This window comes from Solanum stenotomum, chromosome 5 (assembly GCF_019186545.1).
Source record: "Solanum stenotomum isolate F172 chromosome 5, ASM1918654v1, whole genome shotgun sequence".
NCBI lineage: Eukaryota > Viridiplantae > Streptophyta > Magnoliopsida > Solanales > Solanaceae > Solanum > Solanum stenotomum.
The window spans coordinates 48517964-48535731 of record NC_064286.1 but is presented as its reverse complement, the minus strand read 5'-3'; the positions used below and the strand labels follow the sequence as shown (position 1 = coordinate 48535731).

The 17768-nt window shown below is 30.2% G+C and overlaps 1 protein-coding gene and 2 pseudogenes across 4 annotated transcripts; 1 reads left to right on the top strand and 2 right to left on the bottom strand.

The window, feature by feature from the left end:
* Positions 1 to 8425: 8425 nt before the first annotated feature.
* On the bottom strand, positions 8426 to 11419 carry LOC125864365 (uncharacterized). Of its 4 annotated transcripts, none has more exons than XM_049544339.1 (2): positions 10429 to 11417; positions 8426 to 8750 (listed from the first exon to the last, which is right to left on the bottom strand). In XM_049544339.1, exons 1-2 carry the CDS (start codon positions 11075 to 11077, stop codon positions 8731 to 8733), a joined length of 669 nt encoding a protein of 222 aa, XP_049400296.1. In that variant the 5' UTR covers positions 11078 to 11417; the 3' UTR covers positions 8426 to 8730. The 4 variants fall into 4 exon arrangements, with proteins under 4 accessions (XP_049400296.1, XP_049400297.1, XP_049400298.1 ...); XM_049544340.1 differs by having other exon boundaries at positions 8426 to 8747; XM_049544341.1 differs by lacking the exon at positions 8426 to 8750 and adding an exon at positions 10060 to 10269 and having other exon boundaries at positions 10429 to 11193.
* Positions 11420 to 11943: 524 nt separating this feature from the next.
* Positions 11944 to 12056, top strand: LOC125864377 (dolichyl-diphosphooligosaccharide--protein glycosyltransferase subunit 4A-like; annotated as a pseudogene).
* A 3298-nt stretch (positions 12057 to 15354) lies between these two features.
* On the bottom strand, positions 15355 to 16025 carry LOC125864088 (uncharacterized; annotated as a pseudogene).
* Positions 16026 to 17768: the final 1743 nt, after the last annotated feature.

Genomic DNA, 17768 nt, shown 5'->3' with positions numbered 1-17768 from the left:
GTTGAGAAATAAAGAACAAAATATTTGCCAACTCACCTTAAGTATTCTTAGAATGGTGTTACTATTTCTTTTTAGACAATTTTTTAAAAAATAAATATTATTCGTAACACACTATCTAAAGAATCATATTTTTTATATTATTTATAAATAGTTTAATTTTTAAATTTTTTTTTCTTATGTCAATCAAACACGACCATTTAAACTGAAATAAAAAAGTTTTTTTTTTTTTTAAAAAAAGTATTATAGAGAGAGTAAAAAATATAGTGTTGAGATGTCATTGGTTTATGTGGGAGGTTTATTTTGGGTGTATAGAGATAGAGATCCTCAGACCTCAGTCTTAAGACAAAAAGGACAACCTGTCATTGCCCATAGAGCTGCCTGTTGGGACACAAAAAAAAATAATTCAGGACTCCATAGGCATTGATACTGTTATTCTTTCTTTTCTTTTCTTTTTAGGTGAATTGTTTTGGTTATTAATACAGATGTTAAATAGACGAATTGAATTGAATTTGAGTAGGTTAAAATAAACAGAGTTAATAGAGTATGTATATGGTTTTATTAACGTGTAGTATTATTTTAGTGGGTATAAATAATAAGACAGTGATTTTTTTTCATGTTACATGTAATCACTAATGTCATAATCTACTAATAATTATCCTCTCAAAGAATTCTTACGATTTATAAATAATGTCGGAGTTAGAAATTTTATTAAGAATGTCCAAAAATAAATAGTGTCACACATACGCACGCATGAACGGGCGCATACACAAAAAAAATTAAAAGAGAATACTATTTTGTTGAAAAAGTGTTTTTACTAATGGAGCTTTGGATTTAACAATTAATTCGGAGTCTTGAGTCATAGATGTTATCGAATTATTGTATATATCTTAAATGGACAAATCAAAAGTATTAATAGTGGATCGATGCAGTAAAGTTTTATTACAATTGACTTGAATCTCCTTAAAAGAAAAATATTACTACTTCAACTTGAAGATTATATTTTCACCAACATGAGTTAATAGATGGATGAGTTTCAGATGGACTAAAAATTTATAAATAAGTGATTCAATAACCATATAACTCAATTTGTCCAACTCTTATTAAATCTTAATACATATTTTTATAATTTCCTTATGTATTTAATCAAAACAATATTTTTGTTTGATAATGAAAAGGGATAAGGTCTGAAAAATACCCTAACTTTGGTCGGATTTGCTGTTGCGATACTAAACTTTCATAAGGACCTATTACCTCCCTAGACTATTTAACCATATTTTTTATTCCCTGAACTATTTAATAGTGTAATTTAAATGTATATATGTGCCCACGTGGACACATTACTATTTATAATTTTGCATTATTTTTTATGTTTACGTGGGCAAATATATATGTTTAAAATACGGTATTAAATAGTCTAGGGAGGTAATAGGTCCTCATGAAAGTTTAGTATCGCAACAGCAAATCTGACCAAAGTTGGGATATTTTTCATACTCTTATCCCTCAAACATATATCTATTCACGACAAAGTTTTTTATGGATCAATTTAAATTGCATGTCATTTCAATTTTTAAATGTACTAGATTGAACAGATTAAATGATTTACACTAATAACCTCAAAAATAGTCTATTAACAAAAAGGCGAAATGGTCTGATGGACCCTTATACTTATATGAGTTTGTATTCTGGGCCCTTTTACTTAACTCTTTGTCAACTGAACCCCTAAACCCATTGAAATTTGGTATTTTGAACCCCTTTTTTGACCTGTCATCCTATGTGGCATTTTTATCTAAAGTGCGTGTGATACACATATTTTACGCGCGTGAGGCCTTCGAAAAAGGCAAGAAATGACAATTTTTGACCTAATCAAGAGTCATCTTCTTCTCCATTTATGCATTCACCATTGTTGAACAAAAAGAAGCTTTTTTTTGCTTTTCTACTCTTCAAATCTTTCTTTCATTTTTTTCCCCTCATTTCGTTTTGATTGTTGCGTGTTGTGTTCCATCTTCTTCAAAGAGCTCATCATTTCTTATGCAAATTTATTCTTTATCACTTTACGAAAGGGTCTTCACAAATACAAATTCCTCCTATTGTTCCACAAAAAAATGAATAAACTTATCGATCTTACTCTTCAATAAGTAATAGCGTATCCTCCAACCTACTCAACATCGCCAGAGCCGAACAATATCAATCATTCCAATTTTTGTAAATCTTCACATGACAAGAACATATCCCTCATCTCAAGAACATAGTCTTCATCTTTGAAGTGGTAGCTCCACCACCACACTGCGGAGGCGACAAATGTCTTACTGATGCTGCATTTTACTTGTGAGAGCGTTGGAATGAGAGAAGAGAAAGGAGAGAACTTGGGGAGAAAATTGGAAGAAAGAGAAAATGATTTCTCAAATAAAATTTAGGGAGTTTAATTTAATTTTTCCACTTTATTTCCTATGTGGCAATTAAAAATGACGTGAAATTTGAGGTGTAGAGGTTGTATTACACGCACCATTGACTTTATGAAAAAGGGGTTCACAATATCAAATTTCAATGGATTTAGGGGTTCAGTTGACAAAGGGTTAAGTAAAAGGGCCCAGAATACAAACTCATACAAGTATAAGAGTCCATCAGATCATTTTGCCTAACAAAAATTCAAATTTAACATGTTTTGCCGTGTTGACAACACTTTCGACCTTAAAAAAAAGTATCCAAAAGCTATTTAGAAATTTGTTTAAATTATTAATTAAAAAAGATATATTTGAAAAAGTAATTTACTACCTTCTTGGCTTCTTTAATCAACTTTTGAATTTGATGAATTATTGATTCTTGTCTACATGTCAATGGATTGTGACTGCGTTAGGAGATCCGTTGTTTCTTAGTGATTGGCCATAATTATTGAGTCTCTCTCACACACACAACACTTTCCTATGAAGAAGATATATCCCTCCGTCTCAAATAAGTGTCATTTTCATAATACGTTAATTAAATTTTTTATTAATATAATATGTAATTTACTAAGCTATTTTTGTATTATAAATGTCTCTTGAAAAATGAACACTATTAATAAGATGAAGTATAAAAATATAGTTGAAAAAATATACTAATTTTTATCTTAAATTTCTAAAGTAAAATTTATTGTGGGACGATTTTTTTTTTACCAAAGTAATAATTATTTTGAAATGGAGAAATTTTTTACTTAATTTGTTTCAAATAGATATTTTTTCAACTAAAATATTTCTTATGGAAGTTGACATTTTACCTTGATAAAAAGACTAATTAATATTCTATTTTGTTTTGAAGTCATTTGGTAGAGTGTATCAAAAAAGTACTCTAATTTTATTTCATTCGAAAGTCATTTGGTAGAGTGTATTAGAAAAGTATTTAATAGAGTGTGTTGGTTATATTGAAATTGGTAATGATCAGATTAATCACGTTGAGATTATGTTTTATTCAATGTTTAATTTGGTGTATAAACTATTTTATTTTTAACCATACTTATTTATATTTTAATAATTTATATTACTAATATCATGATTTGTTATGTATTAGTTATGTACTCTATATTTAAAAAATAAAATCATAACTAGTACATCCACTACATCAAAAATGATCATTGGCGGTAATTAATTAACTATAATAGCTTATTAATTGCCGCTAAATATGTATCTTTAGCAGCAATTAACACTCTTGGTATATGTCTCTGATTCCTTTAGCGACATTGGTTCTAATGCCACTTAACTAATGCCGGTAAAGACTTTAACACTCTTTATTAATGTCTATATTTATTGTCGCTAAAAGTTATTTTTGTTGTAGTGATCATACAAACGACCATTTAGTGTCAAGAAGGTCCCATTACAAAGTACTCTTTTGATTATCTTCCAATTAGAAGCGAATCCACATGAGGGTTAATTTAGTAGTACATGTAAAATATTTTCTGTCATGATTATGTTATCATGAGATGATTGTCTTGAATTATTTGAAACCATATATTCTTTTTCGAAATGATTGTATGGAGTATGGACTATCCCACATTTTAACAGTGTATGATATAAATAGCTTAACTATTTTAATATGAGTTTCACCGATTGATATACAGCTCAAATCAGTGATTTATATTAATTATCCAAAAATAATTTCAGGATTATTTCAAGAATTCTATTTGAAACGCAAAAAGTGTATGTTAAATTTAAAGCTAATGATGATAGATAAAATAAATAAAAAAATAAATTAATGAAATGTACGTAAAATGTACGAAATTGGAATTGAGGGAGAATAATTGGAAACAAATGTGATGTGTCAATATTTATATGTTGATACTATTAAATAAAGGGTTTGCATTATGTGAAAGGATTGCTTGATGTGGTCGGTAACATGCTTGTATATAATTGGACTTGCTCAACCAAAAATAAACAGTAAAAAGAAGAAAAAAAAAAAAGAGAGAAAAAACTACACATGCAGAAGCCAAAAATATAAAATAAAATACAAGAATCAAATGAAACAAGGGTAGTTGGGTCCAACTGTACCTATTTAATTGGCAGCATTCCTAAAGTTGATTACCCTCTAAAAAAAAGTTGTTCCCATTTCCTTTTATGTAATGACATGCGTAGGAACAACATCTGATTCATTGATTCATCCCACAAAAATCTTTGATTCTGTCTACGATCATAGAAAGTCTTTGATGAATCTGATGTTGCTCCAACGCATTTCATTGCACAAAATATCATAATACGAATTTACTATTAATTCATCACTCATCAAGCATTGAATCGTTTAAAATATACTTAGTTGATACAGATTTTTTTTTATACATGTTATTAAAATTAGTCTTGATGATGCGATGTTTGTTCACTACACAATTGGTACACATTTTTTTGACTAATTTTGAAAAAATGTTTAATTTTGTATCCGGACCATTTGGTCAAAAACTATATATATATTTATGTACTATTTTTAAGTTAATAACAAGAATCTGATACCTATAATATTATTAAGGTTATTTGAAGTTAATAAGTGTATGTAATTTACTGCGTTAGATTTTTTTGCATAATAAATTTATCTAATAATATGAATATTTGAATGGTTTAATTTAAGGTCTAAAATATTTTTATCATTGAAAACAAAAACAATTTTATTTGTATTTATTTTTATAAAGATTTTTCACTCTTTTCTTCCGTGTAACTTTCAATATTTTTTAAAGAAAATAAATTGATAAATCAATATTACAAAATTTTTAGGGCCCCAAAGTTTTTTGAGGCTTAAAACAAAAGCTTTACTAGTCTTCGCTTTGTTTCGTACTTGTATCACATAATTCAATATGTTGTTATCATATGTATAAAAAAAATGAAGATTTAAAGTTTATGGAATTCATAAAATGATCTTAAATTATGCATGACAGGTCATTGTAGCGGGTCAAGGCTTGTCTTATCTGCTTTAATCTGCTCCTTTTACTTTTTTATTAAAAATGAAAAATTATTTATCACCTGATCAGACGATAACAAATTCACAACCTTCATTGGACGTTGCTAATACCTAATTGTCATGAATCATGATGTATAAATCAATTTATATTTTTCTTCTTCTTCTGTCAAGAAACTTACTATACAAAATTAGTCATGTCTTTTTTAAATGAACACAGAAAAGTAAATTACAATGGGTTTATGTTGAGTTCAGTGGATTATAGTGGGAGTCGCATCTCATCATATATATTCTCTTAATTAACCATGAAGATTGCCTAGCTAGTACTGTGAATATGTGATTAATTAGCTTGTTAAACTAATTATTTTCTCCGTTCATATTTAACTTGACACACCCTTAAAAAGTCATAAACAAAATGATAATTTTACTGTATAACCTCTAATTATTACAAGTCATCTCATTTACTGGGAAATGAATTTGAAATAATTAATATGCAATACTAAGGGTAAAATAAATTATAAAATGATAAAGTACTTACTTGGTTCACTTTTATTTGTCCACTTTGAACGTTACACGTTTCTTAAAAATAATAAATTATGAATACTTTATCACAATACTCATATTATTTGATGTGTAGTTTTAGGTCTTGAAAAAATAATTTAGAAAATAAATAATTAATAGTATTAAGGGTAAAGTAGAACATGAACACTATTTTTAATACAGTAAACAACTAAAAGTGGACGGAAGGAGTACTACCTTCGTTCACTTTTAATTGTCATAGTTTTTTTTAGAGTAAAACTATAAAAATATTTTACTAATATTTTACGAAGTATTTTTTCATCATATTGATGTGCAAAAAATTATAATTTATAGTACTTTTCGTATAGTTTTTGAATATCTTATTATTTTTTTAAAATATCAAATTAGTGTAATCTAATTTAATTTTGAATATTAATCAAATTGACTTTTGAAAACCGTAACATGATAAATAAAAGTGGACGGAAAGAGTAATAGATATGCATTGGAAATCTTAATTATATGTTTATTTTCCCATTTCAACAAACGAAGAATGTTTATTGCTGACTTTGTGTGTCTGGGAAAAGAAAGAGTACTAAATTATTTATTTTTATATTTTTTAAAAGTTTGAGTTTCTATAAATAGAAAGATTCTTTGCTTACCATCTTCCCCAAAAGAGTGCATGTGGTTAATACATGAACGACTCATGAACTCATGGGGACACCAACCAATACACAACTAATATATACTGTAATGTCCCCAAACAAATCCATGTATATATATACTCTCACTGTCGCAATTCATATGAGTTAGTTTGACTTGATATTTATTTTAAAAAAGAGAGAAATATTTTTTAAATTTATGATCTAAAATAAGTCATAGATATTTGTATGACATAAATAATTTCACTAATGGAAAATAGAGATTTTAAAGTTAAATTGTTAGTAAATATAAAAATATATCTTTTTTTTTTTAACGGAATACAAAAGGAAATTAAACAAGTCATATAAATTGGAATATAATGGCTTAGCTTGGACTACATTTTTGTTTTTCTATTTTAATATTTTCTTTTGAGGAAGGAAGATGAATTCAAGGGACTCGCTTGATTGTAACTTGTAAGTAAGTTATTCCAGTATTGTTCCCCCACCCTCAATGTGGGATAAAAAGAAACACTACGATTTTTGGATAACTAATTTTGCGATAATTTATTCCGTGATTTTATCCAATCAAGCATGGGATAAACTCATGTTAAATTAATTATTCCTTATTCTTTATATCAAACAAGCCCTAAATGATAAATTATCTCCTGATGTATTATTATTTTTCCACCTACTTGTGAGAAAAAAAAAGTCTCATAAACTATTTTCAATTGTGTTTGTTATTGTGGTTAATTCGACAATACTGTCGATCATTTCTTTTTGAATTATAAACTATTTTAAACAAGAGAAAGATTATCCACTCAAGGCACATTGATTTGTCTAAACACTTATGAGTGATGAGAAATGAGAAGCCCACACAAATTAAGGAGGAAGCACCATTCATATGGAACTCTTTTATATAAGTCCATTCTCTCTTCTCGGTAGAGCCCCCCATAAGGTAGTTTTAGGGCTTAGCCCAAAATTTTCCCATATATATACTAGTTAAAAGGATAAACGACACAAATCTCACTAGTTTAAGAGTAAATTGATTATTTCATTTCATGTGTTTATAATATTACGAATCTTATCAGAATTTGGACTTTGAATACATGTGCATGTATCTTGGATACATGGGTTAAAATCAGGGTTCTAGATACATTGTATCCAAGTTGATTGTCATGTATGAAACTTAAGTAAGCAGTGTCGATGTTTATAGAAGGCAAGTTAAAAATTAAACTATCGCACTTATAAATAAATTACATGCTTAACTCATTGGTTTAGATTAGTTTTAAACTAGAGGAGGTCTAGGGTTCGGTACTACTTAATTAACCACATATTTTACAATGAGTACGTTATGTTTTGCAAAAATAAGCTTATAATGAGGTTTGAACTCGCCATCTAAAGCTCAGTCTATTATATTTTGCAAAAATAAGCTTAAATTGAAGTTTAAACCCACAACCCCAAACACTAAAAGTGGACGATGAACCAGCACTAGACTATTGTTGTCAAATAGTGTCATTTTGTTATACATATCCCTTGAAACATAGTATTAATATATATATTTAGTAAAAAAAATTCTGACGAAAGGGTGTCGACACCCATTCGCTCAACGTGGGTACGCCCGAGCTGGTATGAAATTATTAATTAGTGCGGCAATATTTAATTGTTTCAAATTATAAAGAGAATTAGTAAATATGGTAGGAATATTTATGTAATGAGATATTTTTCCATAAAACAATGGTGTATGTATATGACTACTCAAAGACGGATCATTGTAACTTCAAAAATTTGGAAAGAGGACTAATCCAGGAAGTTCAGAAATGTAATATGAAAATATATTCAAACAAAGATTAAAACCTTGCTTCAATTAACCTAATTACAACCATTAATATAAAAATATGACACATCTCAAGCATCCAAATAAGAAGTTGAAGAGATAGAACAAAATCCATAGATAACAACATTAAAATAACAAAATTAAGTACTACGCACGCTGTGCAGTTGCACTTTTTACATCAGTAAGCTTGGTTACAATTTGATAGCATGAATGAACTTGATACATCGCCAATTTCACCTCCTCGATTGCCAATTAAGACGAATTGAACCTTCACTAATGACAGGTTTCATAACATCGATGCCAACTTCACCCAACAACGCTTCTAGTGTACTACACAGCATCTTTGTCTTCTTAAGAGAGGGGAATTTTCCCCATAAAACAGCAACAGATCTCCATTATTTACAATATCAATTTCCATAGACACAAAATGATAAATTATTCATTGGTTTTATAAACTGGACAAGTAATGTCGGACATCTCAAAATAATATAATAAACAAGTAAAGATAGACAAAGAGAGGGAGCAAGTATAATTCACATTCACGATTCCACAAGGATTGTCTAACATTAATTGGGAATGTAACACCATGTAATAATTGTCTTTGTTTCTGTTGCTCCTAAACCACACGCAAATATACGCGATTGTACAAATGATAAAGTGATCTAAAAGTCGACTATCGAATTCACAAATACTTATGATATTGTACTCTGTTTTCAGACTTAATTACTACCTATTTCCTCTAGTTTACCTTTTTCTCAATAAAAGCTAACTTTTCTATGTAGCGTTAATCAACTTGACAAGTCCCACAAATTTTCTTTATCAAAAGGAATCTTGAGTTATTAGGGGAGTTGTCTTGGTGAGTGAACACAGTAGAGTAGTTGTGTTGTAAAAATTAAAGGATTACTGGGTGAGTTAATGTTGGAAAAATATTGTACTTAATATCTCAAAGAAATTATTCCATCTTCAATAACATTTGAAAGAGAATTGATTCTATAGTTTTGATGGCATTGGATGCTTATGTTGGATAGTTTTTGCCTGAGAATGCGATTTCATTTACAAAAAATTTAAAGGTTGTTGTGTATAAATATTAGACACTGACGTGAATTCTTTTAAATGAGACCTATCTAATCCTCACAAAAAAATAAAAAAGAATTTTATAAATTTCATTTTTAGTATTCAAAGAAGGGAAAACTGTACAAAATAGCAAACTATTAATTCAAATTAAATGCTATAACCACAATTTTATTTAATTCTAATCCGTAGCAAACAGGTTGCCACTAGCCTCTTTCCCCAGAAATCTCGCTCGCCATTCTCTCTCGCCTCTGTCACTTTATACAAACACAAATGTTTAAATTGTGTTTGTATAAAGCGAGAGAAAACTGTATATGCACATACAAATACATATCTCTTCGTCGTATATACACTTATAATTATACAATACAAATATTTTCCTGCCCAGTTCTCTTTTGTCTTTCTCTCTTTCTCGCTTTATACAAAATACAATGTATAATTTGTGTTTGTATAAAGCAAGAGAGATATTTGTATACAAATCTATCTGTATACAAAAATACAGTTACATATACAGATTTATATTTAAATACATATAATACACATATACATATACGACGCAAACATAAAATTTGTTATGGCACACAATTATACAAACTATAGTTATAACATACAAATATAATTTTTATGTTTGTTAAACCTAAAATTTACTCAAAGAATTAGAATGCTGAATGGGTTGAAATATGAATTTTACTATGCAGAGCCTTCATGGATTTATGCGAATTTGTCCAGCGAGCACTCCACTAAGTACCATTTCCCATTACTAGGGCCAAGACAAATGCTCTAGTACCACTTGAGCTGCTTTTTTTGGATTAGAGGGGCACAAACAGAAAATTAAATAGCTAAGAGCAATATTGATTTTTCATTTGAAATAGTAGCATATCCAAATAAGAACATGAAGAAATTAACATAAATAACAACACTAGAGAACCAAATCAAGTTACACTAATTACTCCTCACTTGCAGTTGCACTTGTCGCATCAGTAATTAGCTTGTTTGCAATTTGATAGCATGAATGAACTTCATACATCGCATATTTCACCTCCTCCTCCGATAGAACCGAAGACGATTGCCAATCAGGACGCATTGAACCTTCACTAATCACAGGCTTCTTGATATCAATGCCAACTCTACCCAACAACTCTTCTAGTGTACTACTCAGCAGATCTGGCTTTTTACAAAGCTTACCAGTCAAATAACCAACATCAACTACTCTATTCATTACTACTTTTTCGCTGCTACTTCCAGATATATATGACTCAGTAGAATTCTGGCTCATGTTTCTAGGGCCTATAAAAGTGATACTTTTGTCCAGCAGAAACTCCTGAAGAGAAGAGGGGATATCAGTTAGATTATCCAAGAGCATCATCCGATTAAATTGAATAATTAGGCACCGATTTTTCACATGAAACAACAACAGATCTCCATTATTCACAACATCGATTCCAACAAATGGATCTGGAGTTTTCAATTCACTCTTAAGTGCCGAGATGCTACTGATCGCCATAGCTTCCCGGTCAGTGACGGTTGTGATGACAGTCTCCTCACCAATTTTCAGATTGTAAGTGCTCGCTTGGACCAGCCAAGAAAGGGGCAAGAGCTCTGACATTTTTTCACTCTTAATACATTGTCTCCGAAAACTATGCGCTCCGATTTTTAGGCGGCAACAAAGGAAGTACTTATAGGATGAAAAATCCTTGGATTTCTGAGCAAAATACGAAGAATTTCAAAATTTCTGGACGGATATTTGGGTGAGCTGTGCGTAAGATCGGTACGAATTTGAGATGAATTTCGAAAAGTAAAACGGAAAATTGGAGAGATATTACCGAAGGAATCGCTTGAGGGAAAAGAAAAGGGAGAAAAGAGGCGCGCGTGGGTTTGCTGAGGGAGGAAGAGAGTGAGAGTACGTGGGGTATAAGGGATTTGATTTTCTTAGTGCCTTTTGTTTTTCCATGTCCACATTAGTGGGATTCGATATTTTCGTGCAAGTAGTCGGTCACCTTTTATTACTGGGACACTTGCAAAATGTTGTTCCACCTTTATTTATTGCTTCAAAAATGTAAAGTATATTTTTACTCTTTTTTATTTTATAAACCTTTTTTAAAATATCAGACATCCGAATACATAATTGGTTGTCTAGATATATTAATTGTGATACATTATATATGTGGCTGTTGCGTTAAAAAGGGAAACAAAATAGAAAATCAAATCAAAATCTCATAATTTACGCTATTTAATTCCTTTTTACCGTGTCAATCAAAGAAATGTAAATCCTAAAATAACAGACCAATTCAAAATCCATGTTCATCTTTGTCCCTGTTTCAGCGAAGAAACTTTCGAGTAGGATTCAAAACTTTTGTTGAAAATTTGATAAGATACATAAAGAATATTTTGATTTTTGACTGACACTCTCGAAGGAAGAAAAAATCGAAGATCGTACTTTTTGGGTTCTTCAAATTCTACACAAATCTCACTATGATTAACAACCAGGACCTGGGTTTCTTTGCCACCTTTCTTGGTATCTTTGTTTTGTGCTGGTGGTTGCTTATCATTGTGAGATGGCAGATCCCAAATATGAAGGCAATTGAAAGTTGTTATTTGATAATTAGCTTGGGCAAAAATAGTTATGTTTATTTTTCATAGCTTTAATTTTCGAGTTAAAAGATTTGATAACAAAAGATATGCAACACATATTCTTGTGTTTTAATCATTATTTTGTCATTCATGAATTTGTATATTGATCGATAAGTCATGATACATTAATGGTTAGAACTTGATACATTAAAACTTTGACGTATATGTTATGGGTTTGCAGATTTGTGAGTTACTATAATGTTAATATAAAGTATCAGATACATGTGAATTTCTTTTTTGATTTTTGAATTTGTATATGCATATATAAATCATGATACATTACTGATTTCAACTTGATTTAATTCTAGTTTGAATGTATATGTGAGTTAGTGTGTTGTTACTATAACGTATTAGATACATGTGATTTTTTATTTTTTTTATGTATCAGTATATGAATTTCTTTATCAATATATGAAGGTATGTACCAATTTATAAACTATAGTGCATCTGGAGTTAGTTATCATTAGGTTGTTGTGTATCTTAAATTGAGTTAATTGATATGTGATATATCTCTAACTTCCAAATGTGCGCAAGTTGTTCCATCTTCTAAATTTATTTATTCAATGTATAAAGGTGGGCGAAGATACATTGTTTGCCATGAGAAAAAAAATATGTAATTGTGGGAGATTTCAGCATAACGAGATACATTGTGCGTACGCAATTGCTGTTGTGAAGAGCAAAAATATTAGAGAGATACATTCCTACTGCTCTGATTACTACAAATCAGCTGCATTAGAAAACACGTATGAAGTTCAAATGGTTCCAATGCCGAATAAGGACGATTGGTCAGTACCGAATTTTTTTTGGTAGAAATTGTCTTGCCACCTAGGTACAAAAAGATGTCTGGATGACCAAGGAAAAGAAGGGAAAAAATCTAGATGAAAAGATAAGCACAAACACAAACTGCTGTGGACGTTGGAAAATTAGGTGGGTGGAGAGGAGACAATAAATTTGAAATTTCCATACTTTTATTTTTTATTAGGAAAGTCATTTTGTTCATTTTTCAAGAAACTTGTAATCAAAAATAGGAAAATTACCAAACAGTGTCTTCTTTAAAAGTATCATTGACATTGATGCATGGTTACGCACTAACGCAAGGTTGTCCAACATTATTTAGGAAAGGATGTCCATAGATTTCCAGAACACAAAAGATGCCTAACAAAGAGAGGACTCAGCAACCTAACATTGTAATGGTAGCACATCCAAATAAGAACTTGAAGAAATAAAGACATGGCCCTTGTTGAAGCAGGATATATATATATTATGGCCCATCTTTTAAAAAAAATTAAACAATATATATTTGGTAACTTGGACAAACCAAACGTTACATCTTCAACCTCTGGGCAAATATAGCTACGTTCCTAATTCTCTTCACCTAAGTGATTTTCCAAGGGCTTTACATTTGCTCTTCTTTATGTCGTTCACATTTATGATTCTGCAAGGATCGTCCAACATTAATTAGGCATGTAACACCATGTAAAAATATAAATGTCGGATTTTTTAGAAAATGAACTCTCGTGGTTATTTACAAATTGAATGGAAGAAATAAAATCATTTTAAATCTCGTGTATAAAAACGGAAGATCTCTTGTAAAAAAGACATAAAACGAAAAACACATTTGTAAAGAGTTAGAAAATTAAATCTTCCCAAGATTTTAGTTGATCGATCGCCATGATTATGTTTCCAATCGTTTGCTCTTATTACAAAATCCAAATCACAGAATATCTCCTCGGCTGTATCACCCTCCCCTTCTTCCACCCCATGCTCGCTCGCTTTTATTGTAGCTCTATAATTAACCTATATCATACTTTTCTTATAGGTTTATCATTCAATTTGTTATGTGTGACAATTGACATTAGGTAAAAAGATAGAACAATATATACAATCTATGCTAACACTGGGATTTGGCTCCCCTCCATTACCCTATCCCTCCATTTCGTCAAGTACACATCTAGATGAAAGACATGTGTTTTATTTAATTGTTAAAGGTCAATATTATAGTTCATTAACTAGTATCATAACCATAGTTAAGAAATAAGTTTTGAACAAATAATTTCTTAACTTTGGTAAGAAAAATATTCCTACAAATCTTAGAACCATTTGATTTCATTTTATATCTCTATATTCAATTATTAATATTGTACATTATTTAATCGCTTCCTATGCTAGTAAATTTATTCTTGAAATATTAGGTTGAGAAATTTAAAAATAAAAGGAAGAATTATCATTGATGATAGAAATCATATAATAAAAATGGGAAGTAAAAAATGCATAATTAGAATTACAAATGTGAAAGTATCAAAAAAAAAATCTTTTTAAAAAATAAAATAAAATAAAACATCAATTTAAAGGCAAAATATTTTGTAAGACTACTGTTAGGCTAAACAAACTAAACGTTGTTATCCACTTTAATATTTAAATATAAAATAAAATTAATGATATAATATATGGACACCAAAAATTGAGAAGAATTAAGTATTCTTACTAAATTTGGAGAGATTTTTTTTCCAAAACTTATTCACTTAACTATGATTATGATACTAAATAATGCAATATAATCTTGACCTTTAATAATTAAATAATACACACGTCTCTCATCTAGATGTGTATTTGACGAAATAGAGGGAAAGGGTAATGAAGGGGAGCCAAATCCGTGCACTGAAACAGTACAATACACAATATATTACTATAACAAAATGATTTCAAAGTATATTATGAAACAATGCTTTCAATACTCGTTTGTTTTGGTATGCATAAGAGCTAGCAAACCGTAAATAATTATTTCTTCTTGCTTGTTTTCACTATCCAATTGTCTCTAGGTCCCAAAAGTGGATGTCCAATTGCCAGTCCGCGACTCTGCAAATCGTCCTCTCCTATGCATGGCTTATGTTACTACGAAGCCCTCATCAACTCGATGGCATCTTTGCCTTGGTCATCCTCATCAAAGAGCACTCAATCAAGTCCTCCGCAAAAATAGTTTACCTTTTTCTCATTTTAAGCCTAGCTTATTTATGTAGCCCTTGTCAACTTCGCACAAACATTCTTTAATCTATTTTGGATTAAAGAGATAAAACAGAAAAATAACTAAGAGAAATGTTGATATTTCATAGATAGATCTCCAAAACACAAACTCAATAGATGCTTAATAAAGAAGGGATTCAGAACCAGTAACCAACTAGTAATACTAGGGACACACAGCAAAACAGCCTTTAAGATTCATAAATAACAGCCATACATAACCAAATTAAGTTACTACGCACGTGGCACAGTTGCACTTGTCGCATCAGTAATTAGCTTGCTTGCAATTTGATAGCACGAATAGACTTCATACACAGCCAATTTCACCTCCTCCTCTGATAGAATCGAAGACGATTGCCAATTAGGACGCATTGAACCTTCACTAATGACAGGCTTCTGAATCTCAACGCCAACTTCACCCAACAACTCTTCTAATGTACTACTCAGCAAATTTGGCTTCTTACAAAGCTTACCAGTCAAATAACCAACATGGACGACTCTATTTAATACTAATTTGTCGCTGTTACTTACAGATATATATATGGCTCAGTAGAATTCTGGCTTATGTTTCTAGGGACTATAAAAGTGATACTTTTGTCCCACAGAAACTCCTTAAGAGAAAGGGGGATATCAGTTAGATTATCCAACTTCATCATGCGATTAAATTGAATAATTAGGCACCGGTTTTTCACATGAAAGAGCAGCAGATCTCCATTGTTTACATTATCTATTCCAACAAATGGATCTGGAGTTTTCAATTCACTCTTCAATGCCGAGATGCTACTGATCACGATAGCTTCCCGGTCAGTGACGGTTGTGATGACAGTCTCCTCACCAATTTTCACATTGTAAGTGCTCGCTTGAACCAGCCAAGAAAGGGGTAAGCACTCTGATGACAATGACATTTTCACTCTTAATATTGTTGGTCATTTCTGTTACTACGTATATATATTGGTAACTTAGCTTGCACATACCTAACGTTACAACTTCTTCTTAATTGAAAAGTGTAAGTTGATACCTAAATATCTTCACCTAAGTAGAGATGAAGTGATTTTCCAATGGCTTTTTATTTACTCTATTTCTTTATATCATTCACATTCACGGTTTTGCAAGGATCATCTAACATTAATCAGGCGTGCAACAATATGTAAAAATATAAATGTTTGTCTTTTAGATGACCATATCATTTTTGTGTAAAAAACAAATTTGTAAAAAGGTATAATTTTCCATATAAACTAAGAAGCTATAATCGTCCATATATCCCCGAAACACCTATACCGAAAGTTCAGGTACGAACTTTATTTTGTTTGCATGTCAAAGTGGTCACTCTTCTCTATTTAGTGTATTCCCTCCGGGGCGGACTCAAGGGTGTCAGCTGATACTGCTTCGTCGAAAATTTTAATCAATATATATACATATATATCAAAAATAAAACAATTTGTATATATAATATACTATGACAGAATGTAACATAAATTTTCAAATGGCTCGCTGGTTAAGAGCTTGATTAATGTAGCACTCTCCTGTAGTTTGAACCTCAGTAGCAGCAAGCTTTTTTGCATTTATTTTGAAAAAGAAAATTGTAAGCTATTTTTTTTTAAACCTCCGTGGCAGCAAACTTTTGCACTTCTTTTTTAAAAAAATGTAAATTATTATTAATTGAAAAACGCTTATAAAAGGTGTTAGAAAGTAACAAAGTTTGTTTATTAATAGCTAAAAAAAATAGCTTTCGCCTAAAGCAATTTTTTGAAATTTTTTTTGAGAAAAATACATTATTTGCTTGGCTGGATACTAATTGCTTCTAGCTCAAAAATGTTTTCTAAATTTATTGGTACAAATACAAATTGTTTCTCATCAAAATAATTTTTTTTGGAAAACATTTTTGTAAAAATAATACCTTTTAAAAATAAGTTTAATTTTAGAAGTTTGGCCAAACGGGCTATTAATCACACTAAATCTAAAACTCTAACATTCAAAAATGGGTTATTCTTTCTTCTAATTTGTTTATATGTTCTCTTTTTAAAATGATAACACCGCTTATAATAAATCCTACGTACGCATAAATTCCACGTAATACTTATTAGTCTTAACTTTTCTTAACATTTATGCGACATGGGTGTTCACCGCTTGTCTTATCAATAGAGGTCATGGGTAATCGCCACTTTATCAATCGTCATTAGTACTATTAGTCATTATTTGCAATCATCACCACCAACCGTTATGACATCCACTAATCACTATCGATAATTATCCTCATTAATCAATATTATATATCACTAACTATCATCAACATTCACCATTTTTCTCAGAAACGTTTCAAATAATCAAATTGTTGATATATGTTTCAGAGTTTTGGCTTCTGCCATTTAAATGGTCTTTGAATGCAGTTCGCAGATGTTAGGTGAAGATTAGCCAAGCTTCCTCGAACAATCCTGTCAAGGCAGTTGTATCAAAGGTAGCTTCCCAGTTTGAGCATGACAATAACAGGAAGGGTCAAATTCTTGCCTTTCTTCTCCCTCATTCAAGATATTACGTAAATTAATATATTATTAAATATAATGAATTAAACTTAAATTAAAGTCGAAAGAAATTTTTTTATAAGGTAATTGTTCGCTTTGAAATCAAAAATGGATTTGATACAATTCACC

Excerpts from the sequence above, each read along its gene's own strand:
- LOC125864365 (XM_049544341.1), bottom strand. The coding sequence starts at position 11,077 with ATGTCAGAGCTCTTGCCCCTTTCTTGGCTGGTCCAAGCGAGCACTTAC. Across the intron at positions 10,270-10,428 it reads TGCGACAAGTGCAACTGCAA|CAGCTCAAGTGGTACTAGAG; the intron begins GTGAGGAGTAAT and ends ATCCAAAAAAAG.